A 23,423-nucleotide genomic window follows, 5' to 3' on the forward strand; every position below is an offset into this window, starting at 1 on the left:
GAGCTTACGATTGGATGTGAAGGATGTGCAGAGAGAACAGTGTAAGAGAATAAGAGAATTAAAAGGAGCATCATCAGAGTAAAAGACGTGACATAAAAGTAAGACACTGCAGGAAGGGGAAAATCTCTCGTATGTCATCTCTAGTTCAAAACACTATGAGGAACTTTTCAGGCCTCAGTGAAGCTGAGGTAGAAATCCACAATCCTTTTCTTGGATGTGAAAATATTCCACATTTAATAAGTAACTTGGTTTGTAATACTTATAAAAACTCAATAAAAGAATTATATTGGAGTGCCAGTTTTTTGTTCAACTTCTGTAACACTTAAGAATCTGTTACAAACATTTCTTAGAAGTAGTTTTAGTTTTCTTCTTCTTCTTCTTCTTCTTCTTCTTTTTTTTAAAAAAAAAACTGACATGAAGTAACCTCAGTGTATGATACATTTATTTTGCTCGTCTCTCTTACTTGAATGTGGGGTTGTGTGTCTTCAGCCAAGTTTTTTATTTATTTTTATGTGTAATATTTACACGACCAGACAGGAGCCAAGACAGAAACTATGCATAACAGCACAGCACCTAAATAAGGCAACTGAGTCAGTCCTTCAAATATTTTCCATAAAAACAAAACCAACTTGTTTTTGAATAGTTCGAAGGTCATGTGCCACTGTTGTGAATCATATTTTGGCATAAATTGTAATGTAGTCCTTTCGGAGAGAAAAAAAGATCTAGCTTTGAAAATTCTCAAAGAAGAAATCTCTACATTGTGTATGTAGGTTGTATTGATGAAAAGTTTTACTTCCTCTTCTTGATTAGTAATTGTGTTTCAGCTGCGTCTCATCTTTGTTGGCTCATGTCGGAATGCTGAAGACGATGTGCGTGTTCAGGACATGAAGGATCTGTGCAAACACTTATCTCTAGAAAACAACGTTGAATTCAAAGTGAATGTTCCTTATGAAGAACTGAGACGGGAACTGGAGGAAGGCTCTATTGGCTTACATGCGATGTGGAATGAGCACTTTGGAATAGGTGAGTAATCCTTGATGATCCTTGTAAATATGAGCTACAAAAGTAGCATTAACTCCATAGTATTTGGCTAACTCCATGCCGTAACATATGGTGTGTACTCCTGTAGGTGAAATGTACATTAGTCAGAATGCCTTACTGCAATAGTGTCTTCTTCAGATTTCTTGCTGCATCAATCCAGTGTTGTTGGTGTTCAGCAGGAATTGGCCAGAAATTGGTTTTAGGGTATTTTATTCAAAAAGTACGTTTATGAGTTTTAAATTAATAAAATTCGTCGTCAGACGGTTTTGATGCTTTTGTCAGGTGAGTTTTTTACAGGTGAGTTGCCCAAGGATGAACAAAAAGTCACTTACAAACATGTAATAAAGATGATTGGGCTGTAGAGTTGTGTTGAAATGTAACTCGAATGAAATGTCCGCTTGGAACATTTACTTTTACAGTTTCTCTCCAACTAGACACACCAGTATAGTTTTTGATATTTTCACACTTACTCATTGGTTTTCATTATTAAGCACTTTCGTTAAGCCACAAAACTTTTTAGAAATCCACATCATATGTATGACTAACTTACAATGTATGACTAACTTACAATGTATGGAAATAATGTGGAGTGGCTACGAGGTATGTGAGTATCAGAGATGCTTCAGTATAGTGATATATTACAGAGATGTGGCATTTTGGGAAAGGAAATGCAGGTTACTGTTATATTAAATTGAAAACTTATTCTACATTAAATTTATGATGTGAAATACAGAGAAATAAATGGAAATAAATGGAATTTAGTGAACTACAGTGTTATAAAACTTATTTCACAGATTGGCTGAGAAATAAATGTGGATAAGGAGGTATGTGAAAACGTTATGTGCTATTTGATGAACAGTGCTGACAGCAGTACATAAAAATTTCTTAATATTTAATTCTATGAGTGACAAAATACCATATTTACTTGAGTATAAGACAATTCTAATTATAAGATGACTCCAAGAATCTTCTTGAGAAAAGTTCATTTTTAACGTATTCTGACTAATCAAAATTAAAACTGGTTTTTTTTTTTTTTTTACATAAACTATCTGCCTAAGAGGTTAACACTACACCTATTCTAAATTTATGCCATTTATTGATTGTTTGTGTTTTAATAATACAAGGAAGACTAGAATAAAGACAAAGATGTGGTTTATATTAATTTTCAGTCCATTTATTTTTTTCCCATATTTTTCATTTACTAACCGTCTTCTGTGGTATAAGTATTTTTAATCATCTCCGTAATAGCACAGCTACAAAATTTATGTCTTCATTGTCTCAAATATTTGGCTGTTTCTTCTGAATAAGTTGTAATTTCTGGGGTTGTGGTTGAGTTCGGGCCCTGGGAACACAACTGTTTTTATTCGAATACATAATGTATTTCACTTTTATGTGGACAGTAGTTTGTTAGAATGTCTCTTGCGTATTGTCTGCCTGCCACCATCTCATTGGCTGTCTAGAACCAGCATCTGATACACTCCCTTTAGTTCCCATTGTACATCACAGCAAGCATTGACAATTTTGCAGCCCAAACACACAAGTACACTGCTGATCTCTGTCTCTACTTTTACCATACTATGGTTGAGTATTCGTCCAATTTTAAAGTCCATTAAATTCTGAACATAAATGGATTTAGGTAAACTGCAGTTTAAACATGGTAGATGTTCCTAAAAATCCAAAGTACACGATATAGATTCGTATGGTTGACAATATGACAGAATTTGCTGGTTGTTTACTTCACTGCACTTATCTAGTTCCCAGCCAAAATGGTAACGCACCACTGTTTCTCCTCCAGCACTTCCGTCATGCTGTGCTTGAGCAGTTGTGAAACAGAGACTGCAAAATCATCTAGGCTACAAGTTATATGTAACAACAGCACCAAATGCATAAAAAATTATCAAAATTATGGTTCAGTCCAAATCTCAAACTTTTGCTCTTCCAGTTATCTACTGACATCTGCTGGTACTATGGTATTTCCACGACGGGTCTTACTGCTGTAATTTATTCTCGTGGCAATTACAGTGAGTTTAATCTGATTTATTTTTTTGTTTGGACATTTCATTCTGGATTAATTTTCCTTCTTATTTTATCTGAACTTCACCATCATGTTGTAAAGCTGGTGGGAAGTTGGCAACGTTTCTATTCCGTATTCTAGTACTTGAAGAGTGGCGGAATTCCTTGTTTGCAACCCACTTAGTAAATTATTACAGTCTCTCATAATGAAATAAAATATTCATCTTGGTTCAGAATCAAGTAATGTTTTTTGAAGGACAACATTTCCGCTTTTGAATGTTACCTTTACATAAAAATCAGCATTAATTTTTGTACATACATCTATGAGGACTTTTATTGCAAACCTGTTCAGGTACAGAGTTCATAAGATGACAGACTGTTGTGCTATTTCTTCCTGTGTATTTTAAGCAGAGCAATAGATGGCATTGAAGCGTATAAGGTATGAATGGCGTTATGTGGTATAGCCATCCATGTTGCACTCACCTGGTCCCAAAGTTCATCTTTGGTGGTTGGCTTTGGGTCACAGCACAGCACCCTCTGTTTTCACCATACCCCACACATTTTCGATTGGCGACAAGTCTGGTGATCAGGCGGGCCAGGGCAAAAGGCTGACATCCTGTGACACTAAGAAGGCACATGTTCATGCAGCAACATGTGGTCGTGCATTGTCTTGCTGAAAAATGGTTACCAGGGTGGTGTGTTGTGGATTGTCGTTCATGTAGGTCACACTGGTGGCAGGGCCCTGCACCAACTACCGAGCGAGGTGGCGCAGTGGTTAGCACACTGGACTCGCATTCGGGAGGACGACGGTTCAATCCCGTCTCCAGCCATCCTGATTTAGGTTTTCCGTGATTTCCCTAAATCGTTTCAGGCAAATGCCGGGATGGTTCCTTTGAAAGGGCACGGCCGATTTCCTTCCCAATCCTTCTCTAACCCGAGCTTGCGCTCCGTCTCTAATGACCTCGTTGTCGACGGGACGTTAAACACTAACCACCAACCAACCCTGCACCAACTGTGATTTGTGGTTGTACGCGATAGCACCCCACACTGTAAGGCCTCGAGTGGGTGCTATATGTCATGTGCGAATGCAATCACTGTGATGGTGTTCCCCGTCTGCAGCGAACCTGGATTCGTCCGAAAACACTACCTGATGTCATTCCTGTTGTCCAGTGACATTCTGTACACCATTGCTGTCTAGCATGTTTCTGCGCATTAATCAAAGGTAGTGGAGAAATGGACGATGCACATGTAACCCATGATGTAACAAAATGGTGATGGACTTTCAACCCACATAGCATACACTGTGTTACAGTATTCCATTGTTGCACCAGAACCAAGGAGGAAGCAGATCTGTCCTGCAATGCCATTCAGATGAGGTGTCTATCTTTTTGGTGGGTGGTCTGGGTGGTACGACCTGGCCCATTTCATCATATTCTACGGCCTTCTATGAACCATTCTGTACACACCCGTTGCACTGTAGAGACACTTCGTCCGACACAAGCAGCAATTTCCCTGATGGATGCATCACATTCTCTCATCCCAATAACACCTTCTCTTTCAAACTGACAGTTCACGCATACATCTGCGAGGCATGCTGCACGTCTGCTCAAGTCTCACTAGTCCATTACCTTCAGAGTATAGTGACAATGATAGCAACAGCCACATTTTACCTGGAGGTGGTGGTGTGCCACGATATCAATGTTGACTTTGAACCCACATGCCAACATTGTTCAAATGCTTGTCATTTCTGCAGAGCATACTAATATTCATCTCCTGGGAATATATATGTCACTACCTCTAGTCGTTCAAGGTGTTTGTTTTTTTCTGAACTTGAGTGTACATACAATAAGATTCCTTACTTTTTCTGTAGCTAGATGGAGTAGTTTTGTTTATATTGGAGTCCCTTCTGAAAGTTGTTCATGAATGGATTGTTAGCCAATTCAGTCTGCTCATTAAAGATACTGTATTCAAGGGAGCTGTTTTTGTTTGTACGTGTTCCTCTTTCTTCTAGCAGACTCACATTTGCTCATCTTTCTGATAAGTGTAATATCTTCACACTTTTCCCAGTGTTTCTCGCTGAATGATTTTTTGTGAAAATGTGAGCTGCTGATGTAGATTTGTGTAAGTTTCCAAGTCCTTAAGCATCAAGCTGTTCTTTGTATCTAATCTCAACACATCTACCTGCCTTACCAAAGAATTATTTTGGCCACGAATCACATGTCAGCTTTTATATTTGTTAATTGTAGGGGGCCATGGAAGGATTTAAATCATGGATTGCTTTTTGCTGTAATTTATGTTAGTAGGGAAGTTTATTTTAATATTGTTCTTTTTAATAAGTTTGCTTTGGTCTGGTAGTGGGCGTATGTATGGTATAACAAGATATTTAGACTTGGTTGCTGTGAGGAAAAAAAAGATCATAAAAACAGATGTTCCAGGCGGACATTTCATGCAAGTTACATCCCAACTTGTCCTTGTAGCACAACCATTTTTATTATACGTTTGTGACTGTGAATTATTGTTTATGGTAAGGCATCTCACCTGTAAACAAACGTAACATGTAGTGTGACGAAAGTGTGAAAGCTGCCTGATGATTAATTCAAATCAATTTGAATGATTCAAAATTGGTAATGGTACTTTTTGAATAAAACAACCTAAAATCTGTTAGTGGCTGGTTGCAGCTGTACGTCATCAATGAGCTGTACTGTGCAGCAGCTGCAGTCTCCAACAAGTCTGAATTTGACAAAAGTGCATTAGGCCAGTGTGTCTGCAACATTTCGGAATGCATGTTCTTCACCAGAAGGAAGGAAGGAAGGAAAGATTGCACCTTCTGAATTGTCATGCACATACTGGAGATTGAAGTGGCAAGAAACTTGAGAGGATTTTATTTGATTTACATGCTGTGAGAACATTCATTTGTACGTAACAGCCCATTGTTGGGTCGTACTATAAAAATGATCATTATTGCCAAAACAGTCTGGCTTATTTGGTGTGTGTTACAATTGCTGCAGTGTTGGAAAGGCCTATTTTGTTTTATCCATCACACAGTGACAAAATAGATCTAATCAGATCGAGAAACCGCACCAGTCTTGGCTACTATTTGTATTAACAGCTTTTTCAGTATTAGACAACAACATTTCGATTTTTCATGTAGCAAACTGTTTGACGAACTTTAATGAGGTAATAGTTCTTTTACAGAAAGGAAAGCATGCCATGTAAAGCTGTAGCAAGATTAGAGAGAAAAATCACTGAGACCTAAGGATTGAAGAAATATGTACTGTCTTGCATGTCTCGTCTTTATTTAATGTTATTTCACACAGAAGAGCAAGTTATTAGCTAATAGGCAATAAAGAGTCCAGATTTTCTGAAGAGTTCTTGTTCTTCTAGTTACAGATAATCCCTCTACAGACAGAAATACAGTGACATGTCGTATAAGAATGTCGTTTAAAGATGTGTGGCACTGCACTTCAGCTCACTTAAAATCAAATAACGTGTCTTACATTTCCGTGAAGATGTATGTTTTATGTATCAGACTCTTCAGAAAGATCTACGCTACAAAATGAACTTATTTTTGAAAAGGCTTTAATTTTTTACGTTCTGATGAGCAGAGCAGTCCAAATTATAGTGGGGGGGGGGGGGTCTTCAAGTGACCCGTGTTTACATTTAGTGACTTTTCTGTTTCCTCTTTGTTTACTGCTCTCACGTCAAATGAAAACAACACGTATTTCTGTGGCTGGGAGCTATCAAGTGATTTAAAATACATTCACATAATTACGGAAGGCTAAAATATGTTACTACTTCCAGATTTTTTTTTTCTCCTCCTTTCTGACAGTCAAACATTAATTGCCTTGCAGAACAATAAAGTTATTTTTCTTCGATTTGCTAAAGAAACTTGGTTTTTATTAAGCTTTCCTGCTGAGGCAGTAAATTTATTTGAAACGAAGTGTTTAACTCCACACTATTGGCTAGTTTCAACTGTTCGCTGCATTTCATGTGCACATTTTCATCTTCTAGCATGTATGGCATTACGCCATAATAAAGAACCAAGCACGAGATAATACAGTACTGTTACTCCAAGAAAATTTACGTGTGAAACCACACTGAAAAGCTTAATATCAGGTGGAGGTCCACATCATTGGGAATCTGGACACACGAATGTGCACTTTAAGGTGAACTATGCATTTTAGTATGGTTCACGAAATTCCGAAGCTCTTGGAGTATCCTCTGATGTCTTGTTTCTTTTATGACATAATGTAAGAAAGATCTTTTAATATTTCACACGTATGAACATGCAGGGTCCCTATGTCACTGTAGCTGCGCAAGCGCGGTGATGCCTCTTATCTGGCGCTCTCTGGCAACTGCTGAAATGAATCTATTTCTAATAGGTCGTGGGAAAATATTGTGAATTGTGGTTCGAAAAGCGTCATTTTCAAAATAAATTTCCTTTTACGCAAGATGAACTACACACGAGATTGTATGATGAATTTGTTAAATCACAGTGTGTTTGCTCTCATTTAAAAATAAACTCTTTGATGAGCAGCCATTTAGAAGAATTTCGAGCCCAGAAGATCAGAGATTTATGTCAGTATTAAAAAGATTACTGGCATATTTGTGTGATGTATCTTAAAATGTAACATGCGCTAAACAGATCAACATTATATGTGAAAGCTTAGCTTCTCTTGTAGCTTATTAACCGTAGGGACAATTATTATATGCAAAAGCTTTGCTGTTCTTGTATATTAAGTTAAACCATTAACTTTTCCTGTTAGTGGAATTCGAATTTGTACTTTCATAATATGAAAATATGCAGCGTACATATTGCTGCACATCAAAGATCTTTCCAAAACGTGTTTTTCCCCCCTGAGTTTCATTTTCTAAAGTGTTGGGAAATTCTATGCAGCTGTATAAAACCATTGATAAGTTTTACAGTTCCGATGGAAAGTATACTGTCACTTAATACGGAAAAAGTGTATTTTCACCCGGGAGAAAATGTATTTTTATCCGGGAATTTTTTTTTCCTTGTCCACATATACATCTTGCACTCTCTCTGCTCTGCCTTCCTATTCATAATGAATCTTATACCCATTATACCATTTTCTGATGCTGTTGGTATTACCCAATACTCATTTGACCAGAAATCCTTGTCTTCTTTCCATTTAACTTCACTGGCTCCTACTATATTTAGATTGAGCCTTTGCGTTTCTGTTTCAGATTTTCTAGCTTCAGTATCACATTCAAGCTTCTGACATTTCATGCTCTGACTCACAGAACGTTACCCTTTCATTGATTATTCAGTCTTTTTCTCGTGGTTACTTCCCCCTTGGCAGTCCCCTCCTGGAGATCTAAATGGGGGACTATTCTGGTATATTTTGCCAGTTTAGAGATCGTCATGATACTTTTTCAGTTATGGGCCACATCTCCTATAGATACACATTAGGTGTCTTTAATGCAGTGAAACCACTGCCTTTCACATCCAAATGCCATTGATCATTGCTGATTCTTCTGCCTTCAGGGGCAGTTTCCAACACCAGGGACAAGAGTGCCCTGAACCTCTGTCCGCTCCTCCACCCTCTCTGACAAAGCCGTTGGCAGAATGAGGGTGTTTCCTTATGCTGCAAGTCTTTGGCTGCCAAATGCTGATTATTAATCAAAATTCAAACTGTGACGGGTTTCGAACATGGGACGTAGGACGTTTTGATTGCTAATCAAAGATGCTACTGCTAGATGATGGGTCCCTACAAACTGTTATACCCAGGTGTTTGTAAGACTCAACTGGTTCTAATTGTGAATCACTGATATTTTACTTACAGTATTTATTTTCTACATTTTGCGAACTGTGCAATGTTGTATTTAAAACAAGTAGTCAATCTTTGGACTGCTTTGAAAGCTTATTAAGATTTGGTTGGATGTTTGTGTAACTTTCTTTAGATTGTACCTGATTACTAATAATGTACAAAAAGTATGATCTTACCATTCATATTGTCTGCCAGGTCGTTCATATACAAAAGTGCACAGCAAGGGTTCCAACACACTTCCGTGCATCACACCTGAAGTTACTTTTTCTTCTTTCAACCACTCTCTGTTGAGGATAATGTGCTGCATAATCTCTACCAAGAAATCTTCAATCTATTCAGAAATTTTGTTTGACACACCATATATTGTACTTTCATTCAAAATTGTTGATGTGGTGACAGATATTTGCAATGACTACACTTTTGTTACATTTGACTGCAATCAGGGCCTCATTGTAGATAATATTTTGTAATTCTTCGCAGGCAACGTTTAATGGAAAAAGGTGAAGAAAACTAGCTGACCATCTTATTGGTCTGTTCTGGGAGACTGGCAGAAGAGGCCGATGAGGCATTTATGCAAAGCACTTTGTAGAATTTGAGTGCAGCACAAACTCAATATCCATTGTGTCTGCGATGACATTTACTCTGACATTGGCAGAAGATGCTTTAGAAAGTTTATCTTCATAGTATTTGATGACTACCTACAAAAGTGGTCCTGTGAGTTTATTTTCAACATTGCACATTTTTTCATTTACTTGACGCTGATATTACATGTTAATAAATATTGGGCATTACTTAGCGACCAATAGAGCATATTCCCCTAGTGCATATTCTTAAGGTTAAATTGAAGATTACATGCTTAATCCATTCGTGTCTGGTTTAAATGCATTTAGGCACTCTAGAAGACTTAAATTGACACTCTGCTGGCAAAAGTGCTGACACACATTTTTAAAAAATATTCTGCAGTAATATTTTGTGTGCTTATTTTATAAATGTTATACCTAGTGCAATGTAGGTCCACACTAATGATTTTGTATGGCAGGTATCAAAACATTGTGGTAAATGTAGAGATACACAGCATTTTCTGCTCTGCTAACAAGTTTCACTTCATTCCCTCTGCTATAGCGCACTGAACAATATTTTGTCAGAGCTGCTTCTTGTCAGTTGCCAGGATGTCCGTCAGAAAGTGAGCTCATTTTTTTTCTTTAACTGCAAAGGGATAAAGGCTACTACATATCGTTGTCTTGTTAAATATTTTGGGAACTGCAGTAACTGTTCTCAAAGCTCACACAGTAGTCTGACAGTGCTTTTTCTTTGTGACCTGTGAGTTTAGGGTGCACAGCAGAGGCTTTGAATAAGCATATATCTAGAATATATTTACAATTCTAAACTGGAGAAAAAAAAAATCATCATTTGAAATATTGCTGTGTTTGGAAGAATATCTAAAACACAGTTTACAAGATTTGTGATTGCCTCTTCTTCACGAAAGAAAAACTGCCTAGAACTCATTTCGCAACTAGAGAATGTGAGTTTCAAACAATTATATTATGAAATGGAGAACACACAAATAAAACAAATTCAACAGAAAGTGATGTGCTTACAATACAGCCTGAGGTGCTTGCAATAGCCATGCGTGGCCATGCAGTTGCTTTTTATATTGACTTACAGCGCGTGAACTATATGAGCTGTTGTCATCAAGCAAAGCAAGGAACTGATGGCAGTATTATGAGCTAGGCATGTTAGCTGATGTGAAATGATTAATGATCAATGTCCATCTACAAAAATTGACGAATTCTCCTAATTGTTTCCACACAGCTCTTGCTGACACATAGTACTATACATTACTTCTAATAACTGAGAGAATGCTAATGTAATGTACAGGCTGATTATAATTAAAGTTAATCTTCCATAACACTGTAGAAATCACACCACTGGTCAGAATGTCGTCAAATTGCAATGGAATATTATCGGAGAAGGGGGAAAACGTATGACAGAAGAAGGAAAACTAGTGTGAAATTTGATCAATAGATGGCACTGTATGTGTCACAATACGTAAATGAAAACACCTGTCTTGTGCATGACCCATTGAAGTTGGTATAAACACGCCGGGTACACAGCTTTTCATCCTTTCGCATCTGCGATGTTCACCATGACTGTCTCAATACAGGATTGCGCTCTGCTTGCAAAGCTGTATTACAAGAGTGATGACTGTGCACACGTTGCTCTGGAGAAGTTCCGCACATTGAAGGGTTTGAGAAAAGGCATTGGTCCGATGACTGTCGTGGGTCTGGAGAAAATGATTCAGAAATTCTAAAAGATGGGTTCGTTTGGTGTGCAACCGGGTAGAGGGAGGAAACAAATTGATTTGACGTCAGTGGAAGCAGTGGCCTCAGCAATGCAGGAGGAGATGAGTGGTGGTGTGCAAACGTGTAGTGCACGGAGAATTGCCCGAACATTGGACATACCCGTGAGCACGGTGCGTAAAATCCTATGAAACATTCTTCTTTGCTATCCATTCAAAATTACCCATGATTAAGAGTTGCTTCCTGTTGACTTGCTAGCAAGAGAGAACTTTGCTTCAGAATTTCTTGCTTGCATGGAAGGGGACAGTGGTTGGACGTGGAAGATTTTGTGGACAGATGAAGCCCACTTCCATCTGACAGGATATATCAATACACAGAATTGTCAAATATGGGCAACAGAAAATCCACTTGCAAATCAACCAGCACCACTTCCTCCTGAAAAGGTGACTGTGTGGTGCAGATTTATGGCATCATTTATTATAGGGCCCTATTTTTTCGAAGAGGCAGGTGCTTCCAGTCCTGTTATCTGTACCGTCACTGGTAAGCGCTGTGAGTGTCTTTTGTGCAACCACATCATTCCAGCTCTCCAACAGGGTGGATGTGTGGATGGGATCATTTGTATGCAAGATGACACATCTCCACACATTGCAAATCCAGTTAAGCAGCTGCTGAAGCGCCATTTCGGAAATGCTGGAATTATTGGCTGACATTTCCCTACAGCCTGACCATCCAGATCACCTGATCTTAATCTGTGTGACATCTGGCTTTGGGCTATTTGAAAGATTTTGTGTCCAGTGTTCTGATTACAAACTTAGCTGCATTGAAGGCACACATTGCACGACACAATCCGAATGCGACCCTGGAAACACTTCGATCAGTTGTGGAACGTGCTGTTTCTCGATTTCAACTTGTTACAGAAAACAGTGGCAGCAAATTGAACATGTTTTACACCAGTCACACAGATATTAATAATCTGATTTGATTTTGATTGATGCTTTTTATGCAGTTTTTCGCCTCAGGACAATTAAATACCAATTTTTCCCATTCGTGATATGACCTTGCCATGGTGAATGGGCTTACATATCTAACAGTATCACACCTGTACACCCATGCACACTGAGTAGTACAGTTTAACGTCAAACGTACACCTTAGGCATTGTTGTATGATTCATTTGTCATTTGTAGTTGACCACTATTAAATTGTGAAGCTTACAGTGCCATCTATTGCTACATTTTGCAACTATTTATGTTTCTTCTGCCATACGTTTTCCCCCTTCTTCGATAATATTCTGTTGCAGTTTAACGCCATTCTGACCAGTAGTATTATTTCTACAGTGGTTTAAAAGTTTAACTTTAATTATAATCGCCCTGTACATCACTCACTCACTCACTCACTCACTCACTCACTCACTCACTCATTCATTATTTTCTGTGGATTCCTTCATGAACAACCACCTTCACAGATCTGGAATGAGTGAAGGTGTACATTAAAAAATTGAAGCAGCTGTTGGGAGCTGCAGTAACAATGGACTATCATTAAACTGCTTTGAACTGTTTGTGTTTATTGAACCTGCATTTAATATAGTAAAATTGACAGTAAAGCTGATACTTTTAAAAGAGCTGCTGCTTCTTCAATAGCTTAGGAACTGTTTGTGCTAGAACCCTACAACGAGGCGAACTTTGATTCAGATCACTTTTATCTAAGAAGCGTACACGTGATTCCACCACACATAGTTTACACAATTGTTAAACTCTTTATATACGTTCACTTCGAGCCACAAGACACATGTAATTTTGGAAACATTCATTGTGCTGGTTTCTGCTGGATCACCTGGTACGTCACACATCTATTGTAGCGTCCTGCCATTTATTCCTGATAATTTATTGTTCGCTTGTACCAATTCTAAGTTTTTATTTTTTACACATGTATGTCTCACATTATGAAATGTGCACAAGTATATTGTGCATAAAAGCATTTTATTTAAATAGTTATTTGCAAAGACATTTGCAGTGGTTGTATTTATGATTCTTATATTGGTCACAGACTGCACATCAGTGAGGTTTCCATTTTTCTCCTGTAGAAGTAGTGCAGATCATGTGAAAAAGAACTTAGGCTTAAGAGTCAGTCCTGTGCTACTGGAAATCTGGAAATTATGCTGTGCTACTGGAAATTATGTTTATAGCACTCATAGGCTAGAATAGAAACAATAGTTTAGAAGAAATTGTAATCTAATGCAAATTAAGAAAAATACATCTATAAAATGTAAAGGGAAGGGGTGGCTGGCATGAATACATGTGATTTAAGTGAAAATGAAACATATTGTATGTACATTTGCCAACTTCCCCCCCACCCTGTGTGTGTGTGTGTGTGTGTGTGTGTGTGTGAGAGAGAGAGAGAGAGAGAGAGAGAGAGAGAGAGAGAGAGAGAGAGAAACAAGAACATAAACCGTTACAGAATGAGGCAAAGCCGCTCTGCTCTGGGGTTAAATCTAATGATGTGTGATGTTTCTCTGTGATGGTTTAAGGCAGCAACTATGCTTGCCACTCTTGATGCACAGTTGCCAGTGATATATGAAAGAACTGCCTCCTGGCAGTCAAGCTGTGTACTGGTGCGGGTTGAAATTGACAAAAAGTGTAAAAGTTGGTCAGAAGACCTGTAGATCAGTTTTCATGGAAAGTAGTTGATTTATTGCTTTTTGGATGACAGATGATGTTTGTGACTAAGTGTCATAAATCTGTACTTGATAATATATATAGCCACTGAGGATTAGTGCTGTTGAGAATACAATCAAGAACAGTAGTCTTGTAATAAATTTTTACCAAATAAAACTACAGCTATATTTTCAGTACTAGACATTTGCATAAAGCATATTGCGTAACATGGAAGTAAATTTCATTTTTTGTGGGTGGCAGGTGTTGTAGAATGCATGGCAGCCGGTCTGATAATGGTTGCACATCGGTCGGGTGGCCCACAGATGGATATTGTAGAGGAAGCAGAAGGCAGCCGCAATGGATTCTTAGCTGCAGATGAACAAGAATATGCTAGTGCCATTGCACATATTCTCAGGATGTCACCAGAAGCTAGGAAATCTGTTAGAGAAGCTGCAAGGTAGGTATCAGGAAGCCAGCTTAAGACTTGTTTCAATTTTGCAGTACCTTGCTACCTTTCAGACATTATTTATTTATTTATTTATTTATTTATTCAACAATGTAAGGAAAACATAGTTTGCTTCTTACCATAAAAAGTGACACATTAAGTTGCAGATAGGCACAATTAAGTACTTACTTTAGCTTTCAGCTACAGCCTTCGTTAGAAACAGAGATTAGTGCACACACATTCATTCACACACGTAGGCATACCTCACGCACATGTGTCTGCCATCTCCAGCAGTTCAGATCTGGTCCGAGCTGCTGGAGATGGTGGTCGTGTGTGGGTGAGGTGTGCTTGCTTGTGTAAATATATGTAGATTGGAACTTAAATAGTGGCAACAGTGCTATGGAGACACTATGGAATGAAATCTACTATTGTCACTGATAGCACACATTGTTTACGTACCTACCTTAACTCCAAGCAAATGGACTCTCGCTTGTCCCATGTCACTGGCGTGCACACAATCGAGGGAAGCGGTCACTTTTGAGCGAGCAGTCTAACGTAATGGTGTCACTGTTTTCGAAACAGCAACAATGGAGTTGGATGAAGATTGAATGTGCCAGAGGTCGTACAGCACAACAGTGTCATCAAGGTCTTCAAGAGGCGTGCGGGAATCGGCATTGCCGTACAGAACATCGGGCTGGTCGTCCTAGAATCTCTGAAGTAGAAGTGCGTACTGTTGCCGCGTTAGTGGACAGTGATCACTGCCATACAATTTGTGAGCTCGCCCAGGAAACTGGATTAGCGCATATGGCTGTGCTTCGCATCCTGCAGGAATGCCTGGGCAAGTGAAAAATTGCATCACGATGGGTTCCGCACGACTTGACGGAAATGCAGAAATGGATGCATTATGACACTGCTCAGACGCACTTGAGGTGCTATGAGTGTGAAGGAGAGGCTTTCTTACACCGTATTGTAACATTGGATGAGACATGAGCCACATCGTACGAGCCAAAACTGGAACACCAATCCAACGAATGGCGTCATTATGGGTCCCTGCGAAAATCAAAAGTGCGTCAGAGGCCCAGTAGTGCAAGTTGTCATGATTCTCCTGTAAGACTGTAATGATGTTATCGTAACGCATTACATTCCTCCACAGCAGACCATCAGTGCACAGTATTACTCTTCATTTTTGGAACATCATCTGCACCCAGCTTTGCGAAAGAAGTGGCAACACATTCTGTGCAACCCACCCACCACTTTGCACGACAATGCGCGGGTACATACAGCAGAAGCTGTGGCTGCTCTGTTCGGTCGATGGGGCTGGGAAGTACTGTACCATCCACCATACTCCCTAGTGACTTCAATTTGATTCTGAAGAATAAGGAAGCACTTTGTGGCATTCGCTTTTGAACTGTTCCAGAGATTCGACAGGCAGTAGACCCTTCCATTCGCACCATCAACAGAACAGGCTCTGCTAATGGTATACTACGCCTTCCACAACACTGGTGACTACTTTAAAGGACAGTAACAGGTGCAAACATGTAACTCTTTTGTATAGGTTGTGAATAAATAGTTGCCACTATTTAAGTTCCAACCCTCGTTTGTGTGTGTGTGTGTGTGTGTGTGTGTGTGTGTGTGTGTGTGTGTGTGTGTGTGTGTGTGTGTTTGTTTTCCTCTCTTTCTTTTTCTGACAAAGGCTGTGAAAGCTAATATAAAAGTGTCTGTTAATTGTGCCTGTCTGCAACTTAATGTGTCATCTTTACGGTAAGTAGCAATCTGTCTTTTCGTTAGGTTGTTGATATTCCAGCCTTTTTTGTTTGACCGTATCTCTTTATTCATTTCATTTACATTCACATATAAAAGGCATCAGGCTTCTGATATGTAGTACAACCTGACCCATTTGGGGAGACCATATATTGTGTTCGACCCTATGGCTCAAGTCTAGGAACTCACTGCATAGTTTGTCGCAGAACCTTCAAAGTCCCTACTTTGAGCATTCCAGAACCAGGGGGCCCACAATCATTTCTGAGGTAATGCTGCAGATACAATGTTTCATTGAAATATTGTGAACAAGGCTGATGTTCTCAACCCTCTCTGCCACCCACTAGAATGATCCAAGAATGACAGTTGACTCCCGACGACACTCACTGTCCATTCCAATGTGCAGAACATTCTGCAGTTGGTTGCACCCTGTTCTGTCAGTGGTTGCTGGAGCAACTTCTTCAACATGTTAAATGCACAAGATTATGATTCCTGCCTCTTGCTGCTATTTCATTAAGGGACACCATTATTCACTGTGTGTTTGAACTGCCGATTATTAACATACCTCTGTCTGTCAGTGATTATGGCTCTTCAGTTTGCCTTGTGTATGCCTTTGGAGTTCCTACTGCAATAGCTGGCAAGTGAAATTTGAGATATATGCCTGTTCCCTCTAGATAGCCAATGACTGAAGTGTATAGTGCTGCAATATCTATTTATGCTGTATTTAGTAAAGTGGCGAGCAGCAGTAACTACTTTCATTATGCATGTTTGGTACCTACTCAATGGAGTTTCTTCCATCTGGTAGCAACTTCAGTCACTTAATGTGCCATATCACCCCATAACACACTCTATGCAAACTTACAAAGTGTTTCAGTATGAATTATCGGAGTAACGAATTAAGACCAGTGCAGACAAGATGGATTTTTGTTATTATTATTGTTGTTAAAACATTACTTTGTAAGCATTGTAACAGTAGTTCAAATGGTGGTAATTTATTTGCATGTAAAAACAGACTAAGTTAAGTGTCATGAAATAATACCTATGGTGATGTTTTGGCTACAGTATAATCTGAGAGCAGCTGTTGTTATGTTTACAAAGTATATTGATAATCAAGCCTTTCTTTCCATTAATTAAATAAGTGTGAATTAAATTTTATTGCTCCCAATTTATTTTAGAAGTGTTGAAAAACTCTAAAAAATATTTGTTTCACAGGTCATCTGTTGAACGCTTTTCTGTTCAAGAGTTTAACAAAGGATTTTTAAGAGCTGTTGAACCACTGTTCAGTCAGCGGTGATTGTTCATCAATGTGGTCATTTGAGAATTTTACTGTGATTCTGGACAGTTCCTGTGCATTGTTCGAAGCTTCTGCGTGTGCCACGAGTGGTGCTTTCTTTGCATGTACTAAACAAATGAAAACTGTGGTATATTGATTACTTTTTAAGTGCATCAACATTTTTGTGTTAGAAAAACACAGAATATTAATTTGATAAAAGCCAGTGTTTATCATTTAAAAAAATTTAATGTATACAGTAACATCAGGAATGTGTAATGTTAGAATTATGAATATTCAAGAGAGAAACATGGCATTTATTGTTCATCAATCATCCCTTTTTAAAAGGTTGTCATATATTCACTTAAGTGAAGGTCATTCAGCTGCATTGTGTGAAGTAAGATCTGAGAAAGAAGATAGTTATAATCTGGTAATTATCTTTACTGACTTATGTTTCCAATGAAACGAAACCACTATGCCTAGATAAAGGTTCTGATTAAAAATTCTTAACTTCTGCATTCCGTAACTGTATTATTCAATTGACGTAGGCTCAGCCTTCTCAGACTGCTTTCAGTGGGCAGTATGCCTGCCCACTCTGTCCTATTGATATATTATGCTCTGCATTTATCCTGTCTCCCTCTCTTCCATAAATTGTGTGGTGTGCACAAAGTGGGAGAGTTGCAGTGTCGGCAAAGAAGACCTTTCTCCTGAACAGTCTGCATAATGACTCAGCCTAAATAATTACTTGTGGAAGAATAGCATGTGAAACACTAAGTCACAGTGCAATGACAAGTTTACTGATCCCAACGTAAGTAGATTTACCGTAGTGGTGGTAAGCAGAACACGCAGCCAAGGCCATCTGTCATACGTATTATACCCTAATTAAAATAACTTTATGATTGTCATATTGCAGTGGTGGGGTGCCAGTGTTGCTAGCATGCAGCCAGCCACTCAGCCTATATCAAAATAGGCACCACAGCAAGCATGTGGCACTTCAGAAAGAACTACAGTTGGTGGGTGGCTGGCCTATACCACTCAACTCACTGAAATATCAGTTGTAAAGTTATTTTAATGGGAGTATATACCTTACTCGTAAAGGAGACAACAAATAGCGGAAGCATTGAGTTGTTCATAGGAACACAAAACAGAATGAAAACTTTGCATCTACCTGGAAAGGGAGGTTCAGTCTCACTTCCCAAGAGGCCAGCCAGCAAGTCTCAAAATGAATTAGGCAGTCATTTGACAAGATAGTGGATGGGCATTGACACTGTGTGTTCTAATATACTTTGTTTCAAAAAGAGAAGCAGTTACAGTGAAGTTTACATAGATTTACAGATTCAACTAGCAAATGTACTTCAAATAAGAATATTATTCTATTTGTAAAAATAAATATTTAAACAATGGATAACTCACGATGGAATAACAATATGAAAAGGATAGATTGCTACTTACCCCACAGAGGTGGTGGTGAGTGACAATAGGCTTATTGACAAAGACTGCTATGTTATATTTAGCTACTGGACCAAGTCCTTAATGAAAAATGGACAAACATTCACACATGCATAAGATACAGACAGGACCAATGTCATATCTGCACAATTCCCTCCTATGTAAAAGACATTAACCATTTCACCTACCAGCACTCCACAAGTTCTCTTCCTTTATCATCCAGCACCTCCTCTTTGAAGGCATCACATACAAACAAATCAGTGGTACAAGAATGTGCACCCACATGACATCATCCTATGCCAACCTGTTGGTGAGCCATCTAGAGGAATACTTCCTAACCACCCAGACTCCAAAATCCTCAGCTGGTTTACATTCACTGATGATGTCTTCAAGGTCTGGGCACCTATTTCACAGTCCCTAAAGACCTTCTCTCTTATTCATTTCACCTGGTCCTCCACCGACCATCAAGCCACCTTCCTTGATGTTTCTCACCTCAGGGGTTTCTACATCAGTCCTCCATCCACACCAAACACCAGTAATACCTTGAAATTACCCTCCCATCTTGTCAAGAAGCAGATCTTCCATACCTTGTCTCTCCTGTCATCTACCATTTCCCACATACCAACTGTCAAGCTGCAGAGGAGCAACCCCCTCATGACTCAGTACCACCCAGCACTGTAGCAACTGAATCACATTCTCCACCAGATTTTTGACTGTCTCTCATCGTGCCCTGAAATAGGAATATCCTTGCCTCCACTATCCTTGCCATTCCTCCCACAGTGTTATTCTCTTGACCAATCACCTTATGCAATATCCTTGACCATCACTTCTCCACCCCTTCTCCCAGCCCTTTGCCTCACAGTTCATATCCTGCAATAGATCTACACGCAAGACCTCCCACTAACACCCAGTCCAGTCCTGTCACAGGTATCTCCTATCCCGTCAAAGGTAGGGCTACCTGCGATATCAGTCGTGATTCACCAACATAGCTGCAACCACCTTGCGGGCATTCTACAAGGGTATGATCACTAACGACTATCTGTCACGTGAATGGTCACTGCTAAACTGTGGCCAAGAAACAGGTGGACAACCTGGTTGCTGAGCATGCTGCCCAACACGATGTGCTTCACAGCCTGTACCATCTAGATTCTTCCCACAAACATCAGCAGCTTTTCTGAATTGCATAGTTGGGAACATTTCGTACAACATATCCTTTGTTCTTGTAATCCTCTTGGCCTGGACATTCACTAGAACCTGTCACCATCTGCCAATCCACAAAAATTTTCTTAATGAGGGAGAGTGGGGGAGGGGGAGACAAAAAAATAAAGCATCATTTCAAATGATTATGATGATTTGAAATATGTAGATAATATTTATTTTCAGTATGAGAAGGAGATTACTATTACTCACCGCAGAGGAGATACCTTCAGAAAAATGGCTGTGTGACGAGAACTATTCTATACAGAAAACATGAAGTTGGAAAGCACGTCACTGAAATTCCATAGTACAAAATATGTAATAAAAATCATCTCTTAAAAATATGTCAAAAATTATGTTTGTTTTAATTTTTTAAAATTTTGATTGTAGCAAAAGAGCATTTCTGTTGCAACCATGTGAACACATTTTTTCAGGATGTTTCTCACTGCAATAGGTACGATTTTATCACTAACCTTTACCCAGTGATAACTTCTGTTTATCAGAAAGAACTGCACAGAACATAATAAAAATCTTAATTTGTAACATTGACACCCACATGACACACTTGTTTCTTTTCTTGTGCCTTGCTAAAGTGATGCTTGTTAGTTATTATTATATAATGTATTTGGCAGCCAGCTCTTCTTGAATTGTGAAACTGATATATCAGTTGTGTGGGTAGCATTACAAAGAGAGATAATTTTATGTACAACACCAAAGATTATATGGATTTTAAATTGTAAATTCCACAGAACATACTGTTAAGTTTGTGACTGATTATTACATGATGTTTGTATTATTCTGTAAAATAAAGTCTTTGCAAAAAGGAATTTAGAGTACCTTTCCTTACTGATTCTGCTCCTCTTTATAAAAAGCAGTGTTGGATTGTTCATTAATTTTTTTCATGTCTTCAGTCTGTTTTTGCCTCCTTTATTCCCCATAGTCCATTTTTCTTTTCTCTTTCCTCTACAATATTTGAGGACTGTGGGAAAAAAATGCATCAACATTGCAAATACTCTTATTAAAGAAAATTTATTTTCATTATTTAAAGATATGTGAAAGGAACAAGCGAAACACAAATGTAGAAATGAATTGTCAAAACCTGAGACGTATCTGCACTTTTTCTCATAGCTGCCCTGGAACAGCCCTAGATGTTAAGTTCACAGGTACATTTAACAACCATTTGTGATTAATAATGTAGGATACAATCCTTAGTTTTGAGTTCCGTTACTTACAGCATGTCGATTAAAATTCCCTAGCCTATTAGTTGTAATCTATACTACCAGGGTTGCCACAAATTCTAGAAATCGGGGAAATCAGGGAATTTCAAACATATCAGGGAAATTTGAAAAAAAAAGCCCACTGGAAAAAAATCTTGTTTTGTCTCAGTAGATGAAATGGTTTGTTTATGAGATGTCATGCATCATAGCTGTCTGGGCGTCACTTTCCCTACTCCTGATTCTTACTGCTTCTCCACTTCCTACCGGTCAGTGCTGCCACCACTTCTTGTCGCTAGCCTAGCAGCTGCCATTGAGAGGCAGGGAAGTGTGAGGAGTGGTTTGTTTGGATCTGATTCTCAGAGATTGTCGACGAACCGGCTGGAGATGGCGGTCAACTGTGCATGAGTTGTGTCAGAGATTTTGTGTTTGTGTATGTGCTCTCATTTTCTGACAAAGGCTGTGGCCAAAAATTTAGTTGTGTGAGTGTGGTTGTCTTTTTTACTTGCCTGTCTGCGGCTCGGCGATCATCTTTATGGTGAGTTGCTTCTTATCCTCATTAGTACTGATTCTCAGAGTATTGGCACAAGTTATCTGATGCATGGATTGATCACTGTTGTCTTATTTCATCAATATGGTGTCTGTGACACGTGAATAGCTGGCCACACGAGTGGACTTCCACGACGGGCCCAAACTATTGGCCGTTGCATATTAGTGCAAGCCCTGCCCGTCGGATCTAGTCTCACTGATCTATCCGTAGATCACATCTGTTTGTGTGTGGTGTAATGTGACGGATTTTCATGGTTTATCCATGCATCCAGGACTGCAGTGATCCTCAGCAGGCCAGAGGCCAAGGGCAATGGATTTCAGAAATTGCAACTGTCTCACTGCAAGTACATTCTACAGTGCGGCTTTTCATAGATGTTTTATTTATTCTAGTACATTTTGGCACCTCAAAAGTAGTTTATAAAGACAAAAAGAAGAAAATTGTGGCAGTCACTGCTGGTTTGTTTGCTGTGTACCCACATATTTCTTGAAAGAAAAATCACACAATACCTGTGCCCTTGAGATCTCAAAATTTATGAGAGAAAAAGTGCCAAAATTTGTCTGGAAATCGGGGAAATATCAGGGAATTTCACTCGGAAAAACCTGTGGCAATCTTGACTACTATATAAAGAAAAATAGTTTAATGTTTTTACCAAAAATCTCAAAAAGTACTTGACTGATTTGTTTCAAATTTTTATTTGATGCTGTAATAAACATGTGGACAGATACAGGCTGTATACACTGAAGAACCAAAGAAACTTATACCTGCCGAAAATCGTATAGGCCCCCTGCGAGCATGCAGAAGTGCCACAATATATGTCATGGACTCGACTAATATCTGAAGTAATGGTGGAGGAATTGACACCATGAATCCTGCAGGGCCGTCCATAAATTCGTAAGAGTGCGAGGTGGTGGAGATCTCTTCTGAACAGCACGTTGCAAGGCATCCCAGATGTGCTCAATAATGTCCGTGTCTGGAGAGTTTGGTGGCCAGAAGAAGTGTTTAAACTCAGAAGAGTGCACCTGGAGTCACTCTGTAGCAATTTTGGACATATGGGGGTGTCGCACTGTCCTGCTGGAATTCCCCAAGTTCGTTGGAATGCACAATGGATATGAATGGATGCAGGTGATTTGAGACAGGATGCTTACACACGTCACCTATCAGGGGACCCAGCCACTCCAACTGCACACAACCCACACCATTACAGTGTCTCCATCAGGTTGAATAATCCCTGCTGACATGCAGGGTCCATGGATTCATGAGGTTGTCTCCATTCCCGTGAAGTCTACCTGCTCGATACAATTTGAAACGAGATTCATCCGACTAGGCAACATCCTTCCTGTCACCAACGATCCAGGGTCAGTGTTGACAGGTGTAAAGCTTTGTGTCATGCAGTCATCAAGGGTACACGAATGGGCCTTCAGTGCTGTAAGCCCATATTGATGATATTTTGTTGAGTGGTTCGCACGCTGACACTTGTTGATGACCCAGCATTGAAATCTGCGGCAGTTTGTGGAAGGGTTGCACTTCTATCATGAACAATTCTGTTCACTCGTCGTTGGTCCCATTCTTGCAAGATTGTTTTCCAGCTGCAGTGATATCGGAGATTTGATGTTTTACCGGATTCCTGATATTCATGGTCATCATCATCGTCGTCATCTTGTACAGTTTCCAGCCTCTGGCCGGGTCTGTTTGGAACAGAGGCCTCTCCATCATCTTGTGTCTTGCCACCATCTCTCCATCTT

The 23,423-nt window shown here is 39.2% G+C and overlaps 1 protein-coding gene across 1 annotated transcript in view; it reads left to right on the plus strand.

Moving 5' to 3' along the window:
• Nucleotides 1-20,704, plus strand: part of LOC126203050 (GDP-Man:Man(3)GlcNAc(2)-PP-Dol alpha-1,2-mannosyltransferase) — a 71,981-nt gene extending 51,277 nt beyond the window's left edge. The window contains exons 8-10 of the mRNA XM_049937288.1: nt 825-1,023; nt 14,060-14,255; nt 17,214-20,704. Coding sequence (XP_049793245.1) covers nt 825-1,023; nt 14,060-14,255; nt 17,214-17,295 — 477 coding nt within the window. The 3' untranslated portion in view covers nt 17,296-20,704. The remainder of the gene's footprint in view (nt 1-824; nt 1,024-14,059; nt 14,256-17,213) is intronic.
• Nucleotides 20,705-23,423: the final 2,719 nt, after the last annotated feature.

This window comes from Schistocerca nitens, chromosome 9 (genome assembly GCF_023898315.1).
Source record: "Schistocerca nitens isolate TAMUIC-IGC-003100 chromosome 9, iqSchNite1.1, whole genome shotgun sequence".
NCBI lineage: Eukaryota > Metazoa > Arthropoda > Insecta > Orthoptera > Acrididae > Schistocerca > Schistocerca nitens.